The sequence below is a fragment of the Penicillium psychrosexuale genome, assembly GCF_028828465.1.
Source record: "Penicillium psychrosexuale strain IBT 29551 chromosome Unknown utg000003l, whole genome shotgun sequence".
Taxonomy (NCBI): Eukaryota; Fungi; Ascomycota; class Eurotiomycetes; order Eurotiales; family Aspergillaceae; genus Penicillium; species Penicillium psychrosexuale.
Genome location: NW_026643188.1, coordinates 1,898,250 through 1,911,418, shown reverse-complemented (window position 1 = coordinate 1,911,418; position 13,169 = coordinate 1,898,250). Strand labels below are relative to the sequence as shown.

Sequence of the window (13,169 nt, the reverse complement as noted above, 5' to 3'; positions counted from 1 at the left end):
GTGATTGAGGTTTGGATATTTGGATATTTGGATGTTTGAATATTCAGAGAATTTTAAGATCAGAGAAAGGACTATAAGAAGAGGAAGATGCCTCTGCCAGTCACTTTCTAATTCACATCAAACTCATTCGTGTTTGCTACCTTCCCAAAATGGCCAAAATGTTTTCCTCGTTCCAGAGACTTCTCTCCAATTTGTCCAGGCTTTTCAAAGTCTTGGGCAATATGGGGAGTGTCTCGCCAGTCTACCTGCTGGACCGAGATGAGGCCGAGACTACACGGTATGTTGAAGTCAAATATTTCCTGGAAATATCTCTTGATCTCCCTGCTAATACCTCGTAGTCTCAATGACCAGCATCGCTTTCTCGTGGAGCTCTCTAACGTCATCCACCCATCTATTCCGAGAGATCTGACGGCAGTAGCCGACATTGGCACTGGTACTGGGTATGTTGATTTGAGAATCTGAAACCAAAACCACTGTCACACACAAGCTAACCAACTACAGCGTCTGGCTCGAAGATGTCGCCAATATCCTCCCGAACAAGTCAGTCGAGCTCCACGGCTTCGACATCTCCTCAGCCCAATACCCACGGGGCCACGAGATCCAACGACCTGGCCAGAAGCCAATCAAACTAAGCGTCCACGACGCACTGCGCCCGTTCCCAGAAGCTCACCGCGGCCGATATGACCTCGTACACATCCGACTCCTCACAGCAGGTTTGAAACAAGCAGATTACGCACGAGTGCTCGCCAACGCGCGCGCTTTGCTAAGTATGTCTTCCCTCACCTCTCCTTCTCCGCACAAAAAACCAACTACTACTCTCAAACTTGAACCCCCAACTAACAAACAACCGCAGAACCAAACGGCTGGATCCAATGGGAAGAAGTCGACCACACAGCGTTCTGCACAGACGCAGTACCCGAACCAACAGCAATAACCCGACTGCGATCATGCGTGATCGAGGCCATGCTGAAACTAGGTCTGTGGCCGTTTGCGCCGCAGTGCGTGTATGATCAGATCTCTGCGCATGGGTTCACTGACGTCGTCCGCGAGACCTACACTACTGCTGGGAAAGACCATATGCGGCCTTTCGCGCAGAAATGGGTCGCGGGTGTGATGCGTGCGCTGACGCCACCTTCTATGGTTGTTACCGGTCAAGCTGCGGATCTCACGCAGGCACGTGGGATTGTTGATGGGTTGGTTCGCGAGTTTGAGGCTCATTGTGAGTCTGCGACGGCGCTGGTTAACTTTGGGGTTACGGTTGGTAGGAGGGTTGGTTAATACTTCGGTTTGAATTGCTACTGGTTTACTGGGGTCTCTTTTTTTTCGTCTTCGTTGGCGTTGGGTTAGCACGTACTGACTGTATGTGGGTGGCGCTTTCACAAATGGAACTTTTTTATTCATTCAAACTCTTTTCTAATGTAAACTATGTCCATAACACTAGATCTGACCCTCATCCAAGATCAGTATCATCTACCATACTAACCGACTAAGAATCCATACCAGTTGAGCCCCACAAAACCGATCCGAAAAATATTTTCGAGTCTTCAACTTCAAAATTGAAATCTTCAAACTCCATATCTCCCAGAAATGGCAGCATCAATGGAAATCCACGAAGCTCCGCCTAAAGGGCGAAGCAAAGTCCAAGTTGCCGCAATAATGGTAGCGCTTTCGGTAAGATACGAACTAAATCCTCATATTCACCTACTAATCCCACTAGTTATCGATGTTTATCGCCGCGCTAGATCAAACGATCATGGCCACGGCGATCCCAACAATCGCCGCGTACTTCCACTCCTCTGCTGGGTATACGTGGATTGGCGGCGCATATCTTCTCAGCTCCGCCGCCAGCGCGTGTATCTGGGCCAAGCTTTCTGATATCTGGGGGCGGAAACCTATCTTGCTCTTGGCTGTTGGGTGGTTTTTCCTCAGCTCGATTATTTGCGCTGCTGCTACTAGTATGGAGATGTTGATCGCTGGTCGAGCGCTGCAGGGTGTTGCTGGTGGTGGTTTGCTCCAGCTGGTTACGATTATTATTTCCGATTTGTTCAGTGTCAGGTAAGATATCTTGGTTATCTGCTTTTGGCTTCTCTGTATCTGGCCTGGAGAGGGTTTACTGACTCGTAACAGACACCGCAGTTTATATCTCGGCCTGATGGAGGTCATGTGGGCTTTTGCTGGTGGTGTTGGACCGTTGCTTGGAGGTGCTTTCAGCCAGTATGTCACTTGGAGATGGACTTATTGGATCAATCTACCGGTCTCGGGGGTGACATTTGTGCTCCTTTTCTTTTTCTTGGATGTGCACAACCCCCAGACGAAAATTATGGATGGCGTCCGCGCCATTGACTGGTTCGGTAGTTTCTCTGTGCTGGGTCTTACTCTCATGCTTCTATTAGGATTGGACTTCGGCGGCGAGACGTTTGCCTGGAAATCACCGCAGGTGATCTGCCTCATTGTCTTTGGGTCTTTGTGTTCCTTGCTGTTCGTCTACAGCGAGAAGAAACTAGCCAAGTATCCCTTGATGCCCATGGATATCTTCACCCGATTCTCTAACGTTGCCACCTTGCTAGTGGCATTTGCGCATGGTTTTGTTAGTATAACATTCCCCTGATCCTTACACCCACTAACAACCCTACAGGTCTTCATTGCCGGGGAATACTATATCCCCCTGTACCTACAATCCGTGCACGGCTCCTCACCAATGAGCTCCGGCGTCCTCATTCTCCCACTTGTGGTGACGGAAGCATTCTCTGGCATGTTTACCGGCGCAATAATCCACCGCACAGGTCGATACCTAGAACTGATCTGGATCGGCCTGGTACTGATGACCATCGGGAACGGGCTGTACATCAACCTCGGTGTGGGATCCTCCGTCGGTGAGATAGTCGGGTACCAGATCCTCGGCGGTCTTGGTGCCGGATTCCTCTTCCAAACACCCATAATCGCCATCCAGGCCATGGTCTCACAGGAGGACACTGCAACCGCTACGGCAACCATCGGCTTCATTCGCAACATGGCAACCGCGGCCTCCATTGTGATTGGCGGTGTTGTCTTCCAGAACAGTATGGGCCAGAAGCAGTCCAGCTTGTTGGCTTCCGGGATGTCGACCAGCATGGCGGCTCAGATGTCTGGGGATTCGGCTGCTGCCAGTATCGAGTCGATTAAATTCATTACTGATCCCACGCAGTTGCTTGCTGTTAGGGAGGCTTTTGCTTGGAGTTTGAGGAATATGTGGATTCTTTACACGTGCATGTCGGCTGTTGGTGTCTTCTTTTCGGCTTTTATTTTGAAGGCTAAGCTGAATAAGGAGCATGTTGAGACCAAGACGGGACTGAATGTTGAGAAGACGTCGGTCGTCGAGAATGTACATAGCGTATAGATTCAATATATTTTGCCATACATCAATATCACATAAATAAGGGGAATTGATACATAAAACCTCCTTGGATTCGTCGATTGTTGAAGAGCTTTGCCAGAGCCATCAGCTAAGCTATTGGGATCCCGGTCATGAGCGAGGCGAGAACCTTTGGGTCTAAAGCCTCTTCAATACCAAACCAATAGCCAAACTCTTCGGACCTGCCCTTATCATAATCGATCTCATCCTGTATTGGCTTTTTGTTCTTGCAGAAAACCCTTAGCTCTTTGCATGCCACATCTCCATTCTTCCGAAGATAATCCGCATGACTTCGCCACAGCTCATGACAATTCGACTGCAAATCTGACTGCCATTGCCCATGGAAGACATTCCCAATGCACGCGCATTTTGTGCCGAGCCTCGCGCAACATGGTGGACCAGAATCACAATGTTTGAGATGAGAGATTCATCGGGCATGTACGCAGTCGTGAAATATTGGACAAACTTGTGGTGCTCTTTTGCTCTGATCAGCCTCAGCAGCTCCAGGGAGCGCTTGTGCATGCCGAAGTAGTTGAATAGGAGTAAAGGCTCTTCTTTGGACAAGCTGCTCTTCAAAAGGGTAAGAAGTTGCAGGGTGCCGATGTTTCGGGTATGGGACCACTTCTGTTGGAACATGACTTGCAGATCGGAGGGCTGAAGCTCCTTGCTAGTCTCCTTGAGACACGGTTCCTGAGAAAGCGTATCCAGAACATTGTCAATTGTTCTAATGCCGTCTTCTTCCCTAAAACCAGGCACATACTGGGCCCGGAACAAGTTCGCGATCGTAGTTGTTGGCGTCAGCACTCTGGGATTCTTTCCATCAGGGCGATGGAAATCTTGTCTCTTGCGCGAACCGCGGGCAAACTTGGCAGTGGACGATATGCCTGTGGCCAATTCAAGCCTATTCAAAGACTCGCTAGCGTTCTTTGGCCGAGAACCAATGAATATATGAGACTCTCCGTGAATCTTAATAAACGCTTCCATATCAGGCCAATTCAAGTTCATATGCCCATCGGTGTTTGCGAGATTGTACAAGAAAGCCAGTTGCTGGACATCATACCATGGAGTCACAAGCTGTTGGCCAACAGACTGCATCCGGGTGTTGAGATGAAACAGGCTCAATCCACAAAGGATGGCATACTGGGAGAAAAGCACATGTTTTTCTGATGCATCATAGCCTGGGATCGAAACACGTTTCCGTTCCCAGAAGGGGTCCTGGATAATCCATGAAGCCACAGTGAAGTGTATATCTTTGATTTCTTCATCACCCTCCTTGGGCCAGAATTGGGGCTGCGGGTGTGATTTGGTACCCTTGAAGTAGTCATCGATGGTTTTTGTGATACGCAGTCCAGACATCCGCAGGTCGTCAAATGCACCTAAAGTGCTGTGACGCATGATGTGATGAACGTCAAGGAGCACCTGTGAAGCGAAGCAAAGCCACAGGGTAACCTTTTTGGTCCTGCAAAACTCAACAAGTCCTGCAGTAATCGCATCGGAGGTAAGCATACGAATATCAAACTTATCGATCATGCAGAACTCTGGCATTAGCTGGACAAAAATGATTTTGTCTTCGTTGAATTTCTGGCCCACAGACATCCCCTCTCTGTTAGCCTTGGGATCGTAAGTGCCGAAAAAGCCTTTCTTGAAGACCGGAAGATGATTATCCTGCAGAACGTCTCGGAATGATTCCAGTAAGATCCGTGTTGGCAAATAGCACCACTCGGCTACATCGGACATGTGTTTATTATATGGTAGGCCGATTTCAATAGATGGAGTCGCATCGATGCCCCGGGTAAAACAAGCGACATTGAAGACCATTTCCTGGAGGTTATCGATAGAGGGGGTGGATGTGCTCCAGTCGTCCACCACCTCCTGCACAAGATCTCGGGCAAGTTGCAACGCACTATCAGTCACGATAGCAGCGTTCATAAGATCGATCTTGTTATCTCGGTACTCTGACCAGGTATGAGAGATAAACGCCCGCATGTTGTTCAAATCCTGGAACATGCAGTATGTTTTGAAGAATACGAGGCGGAAATAACTCGTGTCCTCATCCTCGTCATTCTCAACAATCTCCACCTTCACAACCTGCTTCGATTCGGGGGATTTCTGCTGTCCCTCGTGAGTCTCTTGTGGTTCCTCGACGGTGAGTACAGCAAATTTGTTGAGGAACATGTCAAGGTCGGCATCGCCACCTCCGGCTTCGGAGGTTGGAGGAGGTTGCTTACTATCCGGATTGGAAGAGTTGTTCATCTTCCATTCCAGGGTCTCACAGACCTTTTCCAGTGCGGAGATAAAATGAGTGTGTCGCTTGTTATTGTCGGAGTCGCCTTGCCCCAAAACCAAGACGTGACATGTTTCCTCAATTTGATCGCTCGTTTGACGATGATGAGAACTTGTGTAGGCACAGTGAGAGCAGACTTAGCCCACAACATCAGCCAGCAATTGAAGATCCTTAACAGTCATGGTGTACTGGACTGGATCTGAGTCATTTGCCGCCTTATTTCTGCTCTTGCTTTTTCCATTTTTGGAGGTGGGCGCGGCAGAAGTGAGGCCCTGGAGTTGGTAGCCACATTTGCCGGCTGCCTTAAGAAGCCAGGTTGCAAAGCTGTTGGTGTCATCCTTATAGCGAGTGTAGCTGCTTTGCAAGAATTTGGGCAACATGATGTCGATTGGAAGACAGGCAGGCCACTGTTGATTCGAAGCTTCCGCGTAGACAGATCCACGGATTGATCTCGGGCGGAAGAACAATGATCCGAAAGGAACTTTAATTTGGACGTCGGAGCAGCATTACGTTTTGGACCCAGGTAGTTAGACCAAGGTGATTTTATCTTCTGTTTAATTGACTGTGATTATGGCTATCAAAGCTTCCATGGAGCTCATCAGACACACGCCAAGTCAATACAACATATCAAAGCAAATAAGTTGAAATCGGTCAATCATGGCACTCCACTTTCAATACGTGTCCCAAAGGGGAAGGTGGCGTGACTATCATCTGCACTTTTTTGTGACCTCGGAGCTGACATTGAAACTGAATTACAGAAGTCAGGTGGGCTAAGGGGTGGAGGAATAGTAGAGACCTATACTATGTTGAGCTACTTTACTTTAGAATAGTACAGGCCACTCCAAGGGTTTTGAACTCGAAGATTCAACAACCTTGGGAAAAGCTTCTAGATGTACATAAGCAGCGGTCAGTTATATTATGCAGCAGAGGGGAGGTATTAAAACAAACCGGAATCCGACCAGTGAGATAGTCCTAATGGTAAGGAAATAGGTGCATGGGTGCATGCCAACGTTCGATATAAAGTGTCCGGAGATTTAGCATGTTCAAAGCTGGGGCACGGATACTCTCTTCGGTGCTCCAGCCGCGAAAGACTAGAATAAGGTACCAAGTGTATAAATTCGGGAAGACCAAGTTTTGCAGAGCTAGATGTACCACTGCTTCAGTCTTCTAGCTATATGTTTTCATAGTTATAGCTTTTATAAGGTCGGTATATATCTGGTATCGGTCCGGGGGGACTTTTATTATGACCTCGTTGAGGTATATCCCACTTAATATTTCCATAGAGCCCTATAATATACGTATCGCTTTATAGAACTATCTAGCAAACAATCTATCTAATGTAAACAATGCAAAAGAAGTCGAAAGAAATGATATAGTCATAAATGAAACTAAAGTAGAGATGTTGTAAAGGATAAAATTCTCATCAGGAATTTCCTTCAAGGTTCCATCTCGTAGATGGCTCCGTAAAAGAACCATTAACACGCCCTGTTACTCCATATACACAAGCAGTGCTAACTCTCACCTATGTGTGAATCCTTATATGTACGATTACCACAGCGAAAAAGTATAGAGACGCAACTTATGTCTATAATAAGATCTAGCTGGTACAATAGGCATAGTCTGAGATTTCTGTCCCAAAATAGGAATGGGGTTCTGACTTTGGTACAGAGTACACTCTATCTTGATAGGATCGTCACGATGAAGGATTAAAACAGAAAAATAAAATACAAACAGTCTCTATCATGAGATGACAACTGTAAGCATTTCAAACAAACACTGGGCATGGACCAGGGTCTCACGGAAATCAAGGGAATAAAAAGAAATACAAGAAGACTTACTCCCTACAGATCAGAACAGGAACCGGAGACAACTGTGATCCATATCCCTTGCAGCATAATGGACGCTGGCGGCGTTCTTTGCAAAGGCGAGTTGTTGCATTAAAGGAGATAACACTGTAAGCTGCGCGGCCGCACAGCATCGAATGACAGGATCATCGCTGTTCATATCAGCGAGCATATCCGAAAAGCGGTTAAGTGGCTCGATCATGTCAGGATCAATCGTAGGAACGAGTTTTCGTCGCTTGTTCAACTGGAAAGCCTGGATTTGCGCTTGGCCTAATGTCAACGACGGCATGGTTAGCTCTGATAGCTGAAGTTGCTGAATGCTTGGTAACTGGTGACCTCGATTAAGCTAATGACAACCTTGAGTATTCCCAAGGAGAATGCGGCTAGCAGACCTGGGTAGGCGGTCAGGGGCGGTTGAAATGCTGGAATAAAATGGATCATACCTGAGTTCTACTTTTCCTCCACCCCTTAGCCCACCTATGAACTCCCACTTCAGTTATTGCTTCTTCCTTCTGTTCTATCTCCATCACCATGCCTGTGGCTGCCACCACCGAGCCTACCCACCATGCTTTCCACCATGCCTTCCACTGAACCTGCCACGACATATGAAGATCGTCACATTGAGAAATCCGGGAAACGGTACATCTTTCCACTAGTTGCCCCTTCGCGAGCGCACTTCGGCAGGCTCGGTGGAAGGCATGGTGGAAAGCATGGTGGGTAGGCTCGGTGGTGGAAGGCATTGTCGTCGAGATATCCTTACCGATCGCTATACTATGACTATTCCTAGTCATATGCACAACTACCTAGGATCACTAGCATCAACATGGACCGCCCACCGCCAGCGAGAGATAAAACGGAATCGGCCGGAGTAAAGCAATCCCTTCCAAATCGCTTTATCCTCGATTACCGTCGTACAACAGCCACCAATCCTACCGATCCTATAAACCAGGGGAGTTGTATAACAAAAAGAGACGTGGATAATTTGAAGCGGCGCTGGCAGGAAGAGAGGCTTGGTTCGCGTACTGCAATACAGGCACTACTGGACCAACTATCGCGTGATGGTAGCTGGTTCATACGCTATACCATTGATGAATCGCAGAGGTTAAGTATGCTATTTCTTATGTATAATAGTAGCCTGGCATTACTGCAAGCCCATCCATATGTACTATGGATGGATTGTACAGGCCTCATGAATAGTGATAGATTTATTGATCTCTAGTGTATTGAGCTACCATTTTCGAGGCCTGGACTATGGTATATGTCACGTATTGAAATTGAGTGCCAAGAAAATACCTTAATTAGGTTAGACTACTCTCTGCGCGTGGCATAGCCTTCGGACTTACACCTCTAGGGTAAAGTCTTGATTGGGTACGAGAAGAACATTCAACAATGACGGCAGTTCCGCCACTTTTCGCAACACACATAACAGAATTCCCATCCACATAGGCAGCTAGACGACGTGGTCAGTTTTCAAAGGTTCTGAGATTCACGGGGGCAGCATTCGGCCTACGATATGTGCATGCTCGATATGCTCTATCATTCTAGAGCACTTTGAACATCGCTTCCACTTCTTCCTATTTGCTAGGCGTTCCAGCAAATCATCATTCATCTCGTCATCATAAGCATGCTTAGCCTTCTCCTCATTAGAAGCATGCGCTCGCTTCTTAGCAGTGGAAGCATTCTTACGCTTCTTGACCTTAGAAACACGCTTACGCTTCTTTGCCTTAGAAGCACGCTTACACTTCTCGGTGTTCTGATGGTTGCAATTACCTCTATGTCCCTGCCTTTTGCAATCGGCGCACGTTCGAGCGGCACAGGACTAGCAGATTCCCACCCCACGACGGATGTTCTGTGGCGGGATATAGCGAGAGCAGGGTGAGTTTGAACAATAAGTTCTATGACAGTCGTTGACCTCGGTGTTTCTTTCCTTGTATCTCTTCATAATCTCAATGCCTATCATATCCTCGACGGTGATAGAGGCAGCAATTGGCAGGCGGCAGCATCGAGGAGAAAATGAGGCTTCGTTTGCAAGAGCATTTTCAAAAAGGCGCACAATACATTCGCGACAATAAGTGTGAGCACATTCGGTTTGAATAATATCCGACTGCGGATACTTTTCCGTACAACATGTACACTCATACTGATCATCCAAGCCTTCATCAAGCAAGCGTTCATCGCTATCATCCGAGATAACATACTCACCTCGCGCCGCAGACATCTTCCCTAGCATTTTAGGATTTGACGAGGCTTTTTGTTCAAGCTCTTTATCCAGTGACAGGGCTGCACCCCTCGTGAAGATGCGTCCCCGAATCTTACTCTTGAGTTCTCCCAACTGTGTCATAGCTCGGTTGGTAGTCACTATGACCTGAGTCCAGATCAGAGTGGATGGGTTGATATATGAACAAAATTTTGGATTCCCTTGCAAAACGAGGTGGAATAGTTTTAGAATATCGAAAACTTTGACCATGTTTAGCAAATATTCCTTTTTAAGTGAAGTCATAATGAGGGGTATAAAGAACTTATATGCTCTTATGATAGTACTTTGTATCGTATTTACAGAAAAGTATATATAACTGAGAAGACTATGCAATTATGATGGCTAACATATGTGTCTTTTTCTCGGTGTTTAGAAACCACAGGTCAGAAAATGCCTCATTGTTGACTAGATAGTTAGTTACTGCTCAATTTAGGCTATTCCTTGAAGATAAATGAGATCGATTGACTCTAGGGCTGTGTAATATCGATCTCCCAGATCATTAGTGTATATCTTGTTCGCCCCAAGGCAAACCTAGAGCACTCCCTTGACTCGGCTAGTTCAATCATCTCATTCGTAAAGATTATCTTCGTCTGCGAAGATACAGGGACACGTTTTCCACCTTTTCCCGCAAAGATAACAGAATTCGAACTTGCAAAAGCACCTAGTAGATGTGAGTCCAAACACTCACACAGTGGAAGACAACGAAGAGAGTAATCAATGATAAATGAAATCGCCCTTACGTGATGTGATTACAGCCTGTTCTGAGCTCGACCAGACGACTGCATTTGGAGCATCGTTGCCATTGCTTGCAATCCGCCAATTCCTCCAGAAGCGCATCAAGCTTATATAGACAGGGTCCCTCGTGGGCGCTTTTTTTGCATTTTCTGCATGTGCGTACTCCACAGCTCGCGCATTTGCAAACCTTAGCTCGTGTGCCATTTCGTGGGAGGTATCGGGCGCACTTCAAATCAGAACAATATGTCCTGTCGGGGTCATTGAGCTCAATCACCTTGTCTTTGTGCTGTTGAACCAATGCGGATCCGAGAATCGTCTTCGAGGCCGTAATTGGATTGCGGCAGCATCGAGGAGGGAATAAGGATTCATCACGCAAAGCATTTTTGAATAGGCGGACCAAACAACCCTTACAATAGAAGTGCGAGCACTTCGTCTTGAGCATATCGTCTTGGAGATGATCGTCCCGGCAGGAGACACATTCACGCCAAATCTCAACTTTGGGGGTGTCGGTCAAGTTGATGGCATTTTCAATGGAATTGCCAGGTTGCCGAATCTCGACAGAGAATGAATTGGAGGAAGGTCTTTTCTTCTTATACTTAGCCAAGTGATCTTCTGCTTCTAGCCCTAGTCCCATTGAAATGGTCGTGCCCATATTCTTTCGGTATCTCATGAACGTGACTCCCTGTCTTGTTTATTATTTCTTTGGTTCGCTCGTCTCCTCGTTCTGTCCACCAATAATAGCTGTAAGACTTAGAGGCTGCGTATCCTGATCCGTATCGTAGTCCACGTGATGAAGGGGTCCAGAGTAAGAGATGTGTTATGAAAATAAATAACCCTCTTTGGCAAAAGAGAGTTGGTGGTGAGGTTGATACTACGTATACCCATGTGAATGCCCGAAAAACAAGGCCTCGACGCAGCACAAATAGTACGGTCTTTTAGCATGTAACATCTAAGTTCCAAGGAACTATCGGAGCTTATACAGTGCCTAATGTGGATATACTACGCATGGCTCTGGAATTATGTACGTATCTCGATTTTCGTTTATATAGCAATATGAAAGTATCAATTGGCTTACCTTGAGCGAAAGAAGGCAACACCACATCACTCACATAGAAGTGGTTGAGCAATTTCATATATCATCAGAATCCTCCAAGCCAAGTGTACTCAAGTCACATGTTTTACTCTCAGGCCCAAGTTCAATCAGAATAACCAGTGTATTATCCACATGGTCGGTCTTGATGAATCGCTTAGAGTGATAAAAATCAATTTTTTGAATTGATTCTCATCACTATCTCGGACAGTCGCAAGTCTTCCATTTCTTCCCGCAGTGGTAGCACCATTGGGCTCTGCAAATACAACTATCGGGTATCATTAGAAGGCCTCTTGAGTAGCTTAGAGGGTTGATAAAGGGCCAAAGAACCACTTACATGATATGAGGACAGCCCTCTTTAAGCTCAATCACACGGCTGCATTTAGTACACCGCTTCCAACTCTTCTTGTTCACCAATTTCTCCATCAACCTGTCTAGCTGAGGTACACACTTGCCCTCATGAGCACTCTTCTTGCATACCCTGCACGTGCGTACACCACACTTGCAGGTTAAAACCGGTTTAAAGATTAAATCTGGCCAAAATCTCTTTGCTGGCGAGATATATCGAGAGCATGCGAAATCTGAACAGTAGGTTCTGTCTGGATCGCTGAGCTCGGTTTGCCTCTTCTTTTGTTCTTGGGCCAATGCGGACCCTATCATTTTCTTCATGTCCGAGCCTTCGATTTGCTTGTGGCAGCATTGTAGAGGGAACAAGGATTCATCTACTAAAGATTTCGTGACCATGCGGATCAAGCAATTCTTGCAATAGAAGTGGGAGCACTGTGTTTTGAAGATTTCGCTGTGGACTTCTCTACAGGAGCTGCAGACCTGGGGCTGGGAGGAGTGGGCGGGAATCAGGGCTTTGATAGAACGCATGAGGTTCTTGAAAAAGCGAACCAGCTTCTGAATAGCGGTGGAGGTATGTTTGGCAAATATTTTCGTTCCCTTGGGAAATTGTATCTCTTTCGCCTCTCTTCCTGGCGATAGAGCTTTAGCCATCTGGAAGTAACTCGATTTGACCCTTTGTCTTTCGATTTCGGACTTCCATATATGAAGTGCCACTCTCCTGTCAGGCTCTAGTTCTTCTAGCCTGTAAGCCGGTTGAGTTGTATCCTTCGGCAATGGCTGTTCTCCGAGCCTGTGGATATTGCCATTCACGTCTTCCAATAGCAGTTCCAAGGTCAGCCGCTCTGTCTCTTTGCGCGTACCTTGGTCCATTTTTCGAGAAGGCTTCGGGCGACTGGATGCGATGGATGTTACTAGGAACGGAGGTCTCACAAGAAGGGAGGAGTAGAAAAGAAAATGCAAATCTAATTCTTTAATCAGCTCGGAAACCCTAACTAACTAAATAGTTTAGCAAAATTGGGTAGCGAAAAAGTTATTCATAAGAATGTATGACGAAGTATGGTGATTCATGCTGTAAGGATGAGGTCGACGTATGTCGATATATTTCAGTGTACAGTGTACCATTATACCAAGCTTTATGGTTTATTAGCCTGATGGAATTTTCTTTGATCTACTCCATTGAATGGTTGGTTTGTTTTGTTTCTGGTGATGTGTCTTCAAGT

The 13,169-nt window shown here is 46.5% G+C and overlaps 4 protein-coding genes across 4 annotated transcripts; 1 reads left to right on the top strand and 3 right to left on the bottom strand.

Moving 5' to 3' along the window:
- Positions 1-149: 149 nt before the first annotated feature.
- N7518_004652 (putative LaeA-like methyltransferase) lies at positions 150-3,376 on the top strand (the record flags this gene model as incomplete). The annotated part of the gene is made up of 8 exons (XM_057185579.1): positions 150-277; positions 339-440; positions 502-767; positions 854-1,261; positions 1,586-1,671; positions 1,718-2,055; positions 2,128-2,587; positions 2,636-3,376. 8 exons carry the CDS (start codon positions 150-152, stop codon positions 3,374-3,376), a joined length of 2,529 nt encoding a protein of 842 aa, XP_057042349.1.
- A 255-nt stretch (positions 3,377-3,631) lies between these two features.
- On the bottom strand, positions 3,632-6,055 carry N7518_004651 (uncharacterized protein; the record flags this gene model as incomplete). The annotated part of the gene is made up of 2 exons (XM_057185578.1): positions 3,632-5,786; positions 5,865-6,055. 2 exons carry the CDS (start codon positions 6,053-6,055, stop codon positions 3,632-3,634), a joined length of 2,346 nt encoding a protein of 781 aa, XP_057042348.1.
- A 1,468-nt stretch (positions 6,056-7,523) lies between these two features.
- On the bottom strand, positions 7,524-7,808 carry N7518_004650 (uncharacterized protein; the record flags this gene model as incomplete). The annotated part of the gene is made up of 1 exon (XM_057185577.1): positions 7,524-7,808. The coding sequence occupies one exon, from the start codon at positions 7,806-7,808 to the stop codon at positions 7,524-7,526; it is 285 nt and encodes a 94-aa protein (XP_057042347.1).
- A 1,197-nt stretch (positions 7,809-9,005) lies between these two features.
- Positions 9,006-12,819, bottom strand: N7518_004649 (BRcat and Rcat domain-containing protein; the record flags this gene model as incomplete). The annotated part of the gene is given in 5 exon segments (XM_057185576.1): positions 9,006-9,338; positions 9,354-9,807; positions 10,517-11,166; positions 11,811-11,869; positions 11,952-12,819. 5 exon segments carry the CDS (start codon positions 12,817-12,819, stop codon positions 9,006-9,008), a joined length of 2,364 nt encoding a protein of 787 aa, XP_057042346.1.
- Between the last annotated feature and the right edge of the window lie 350 nt (positions 12,820-13,169).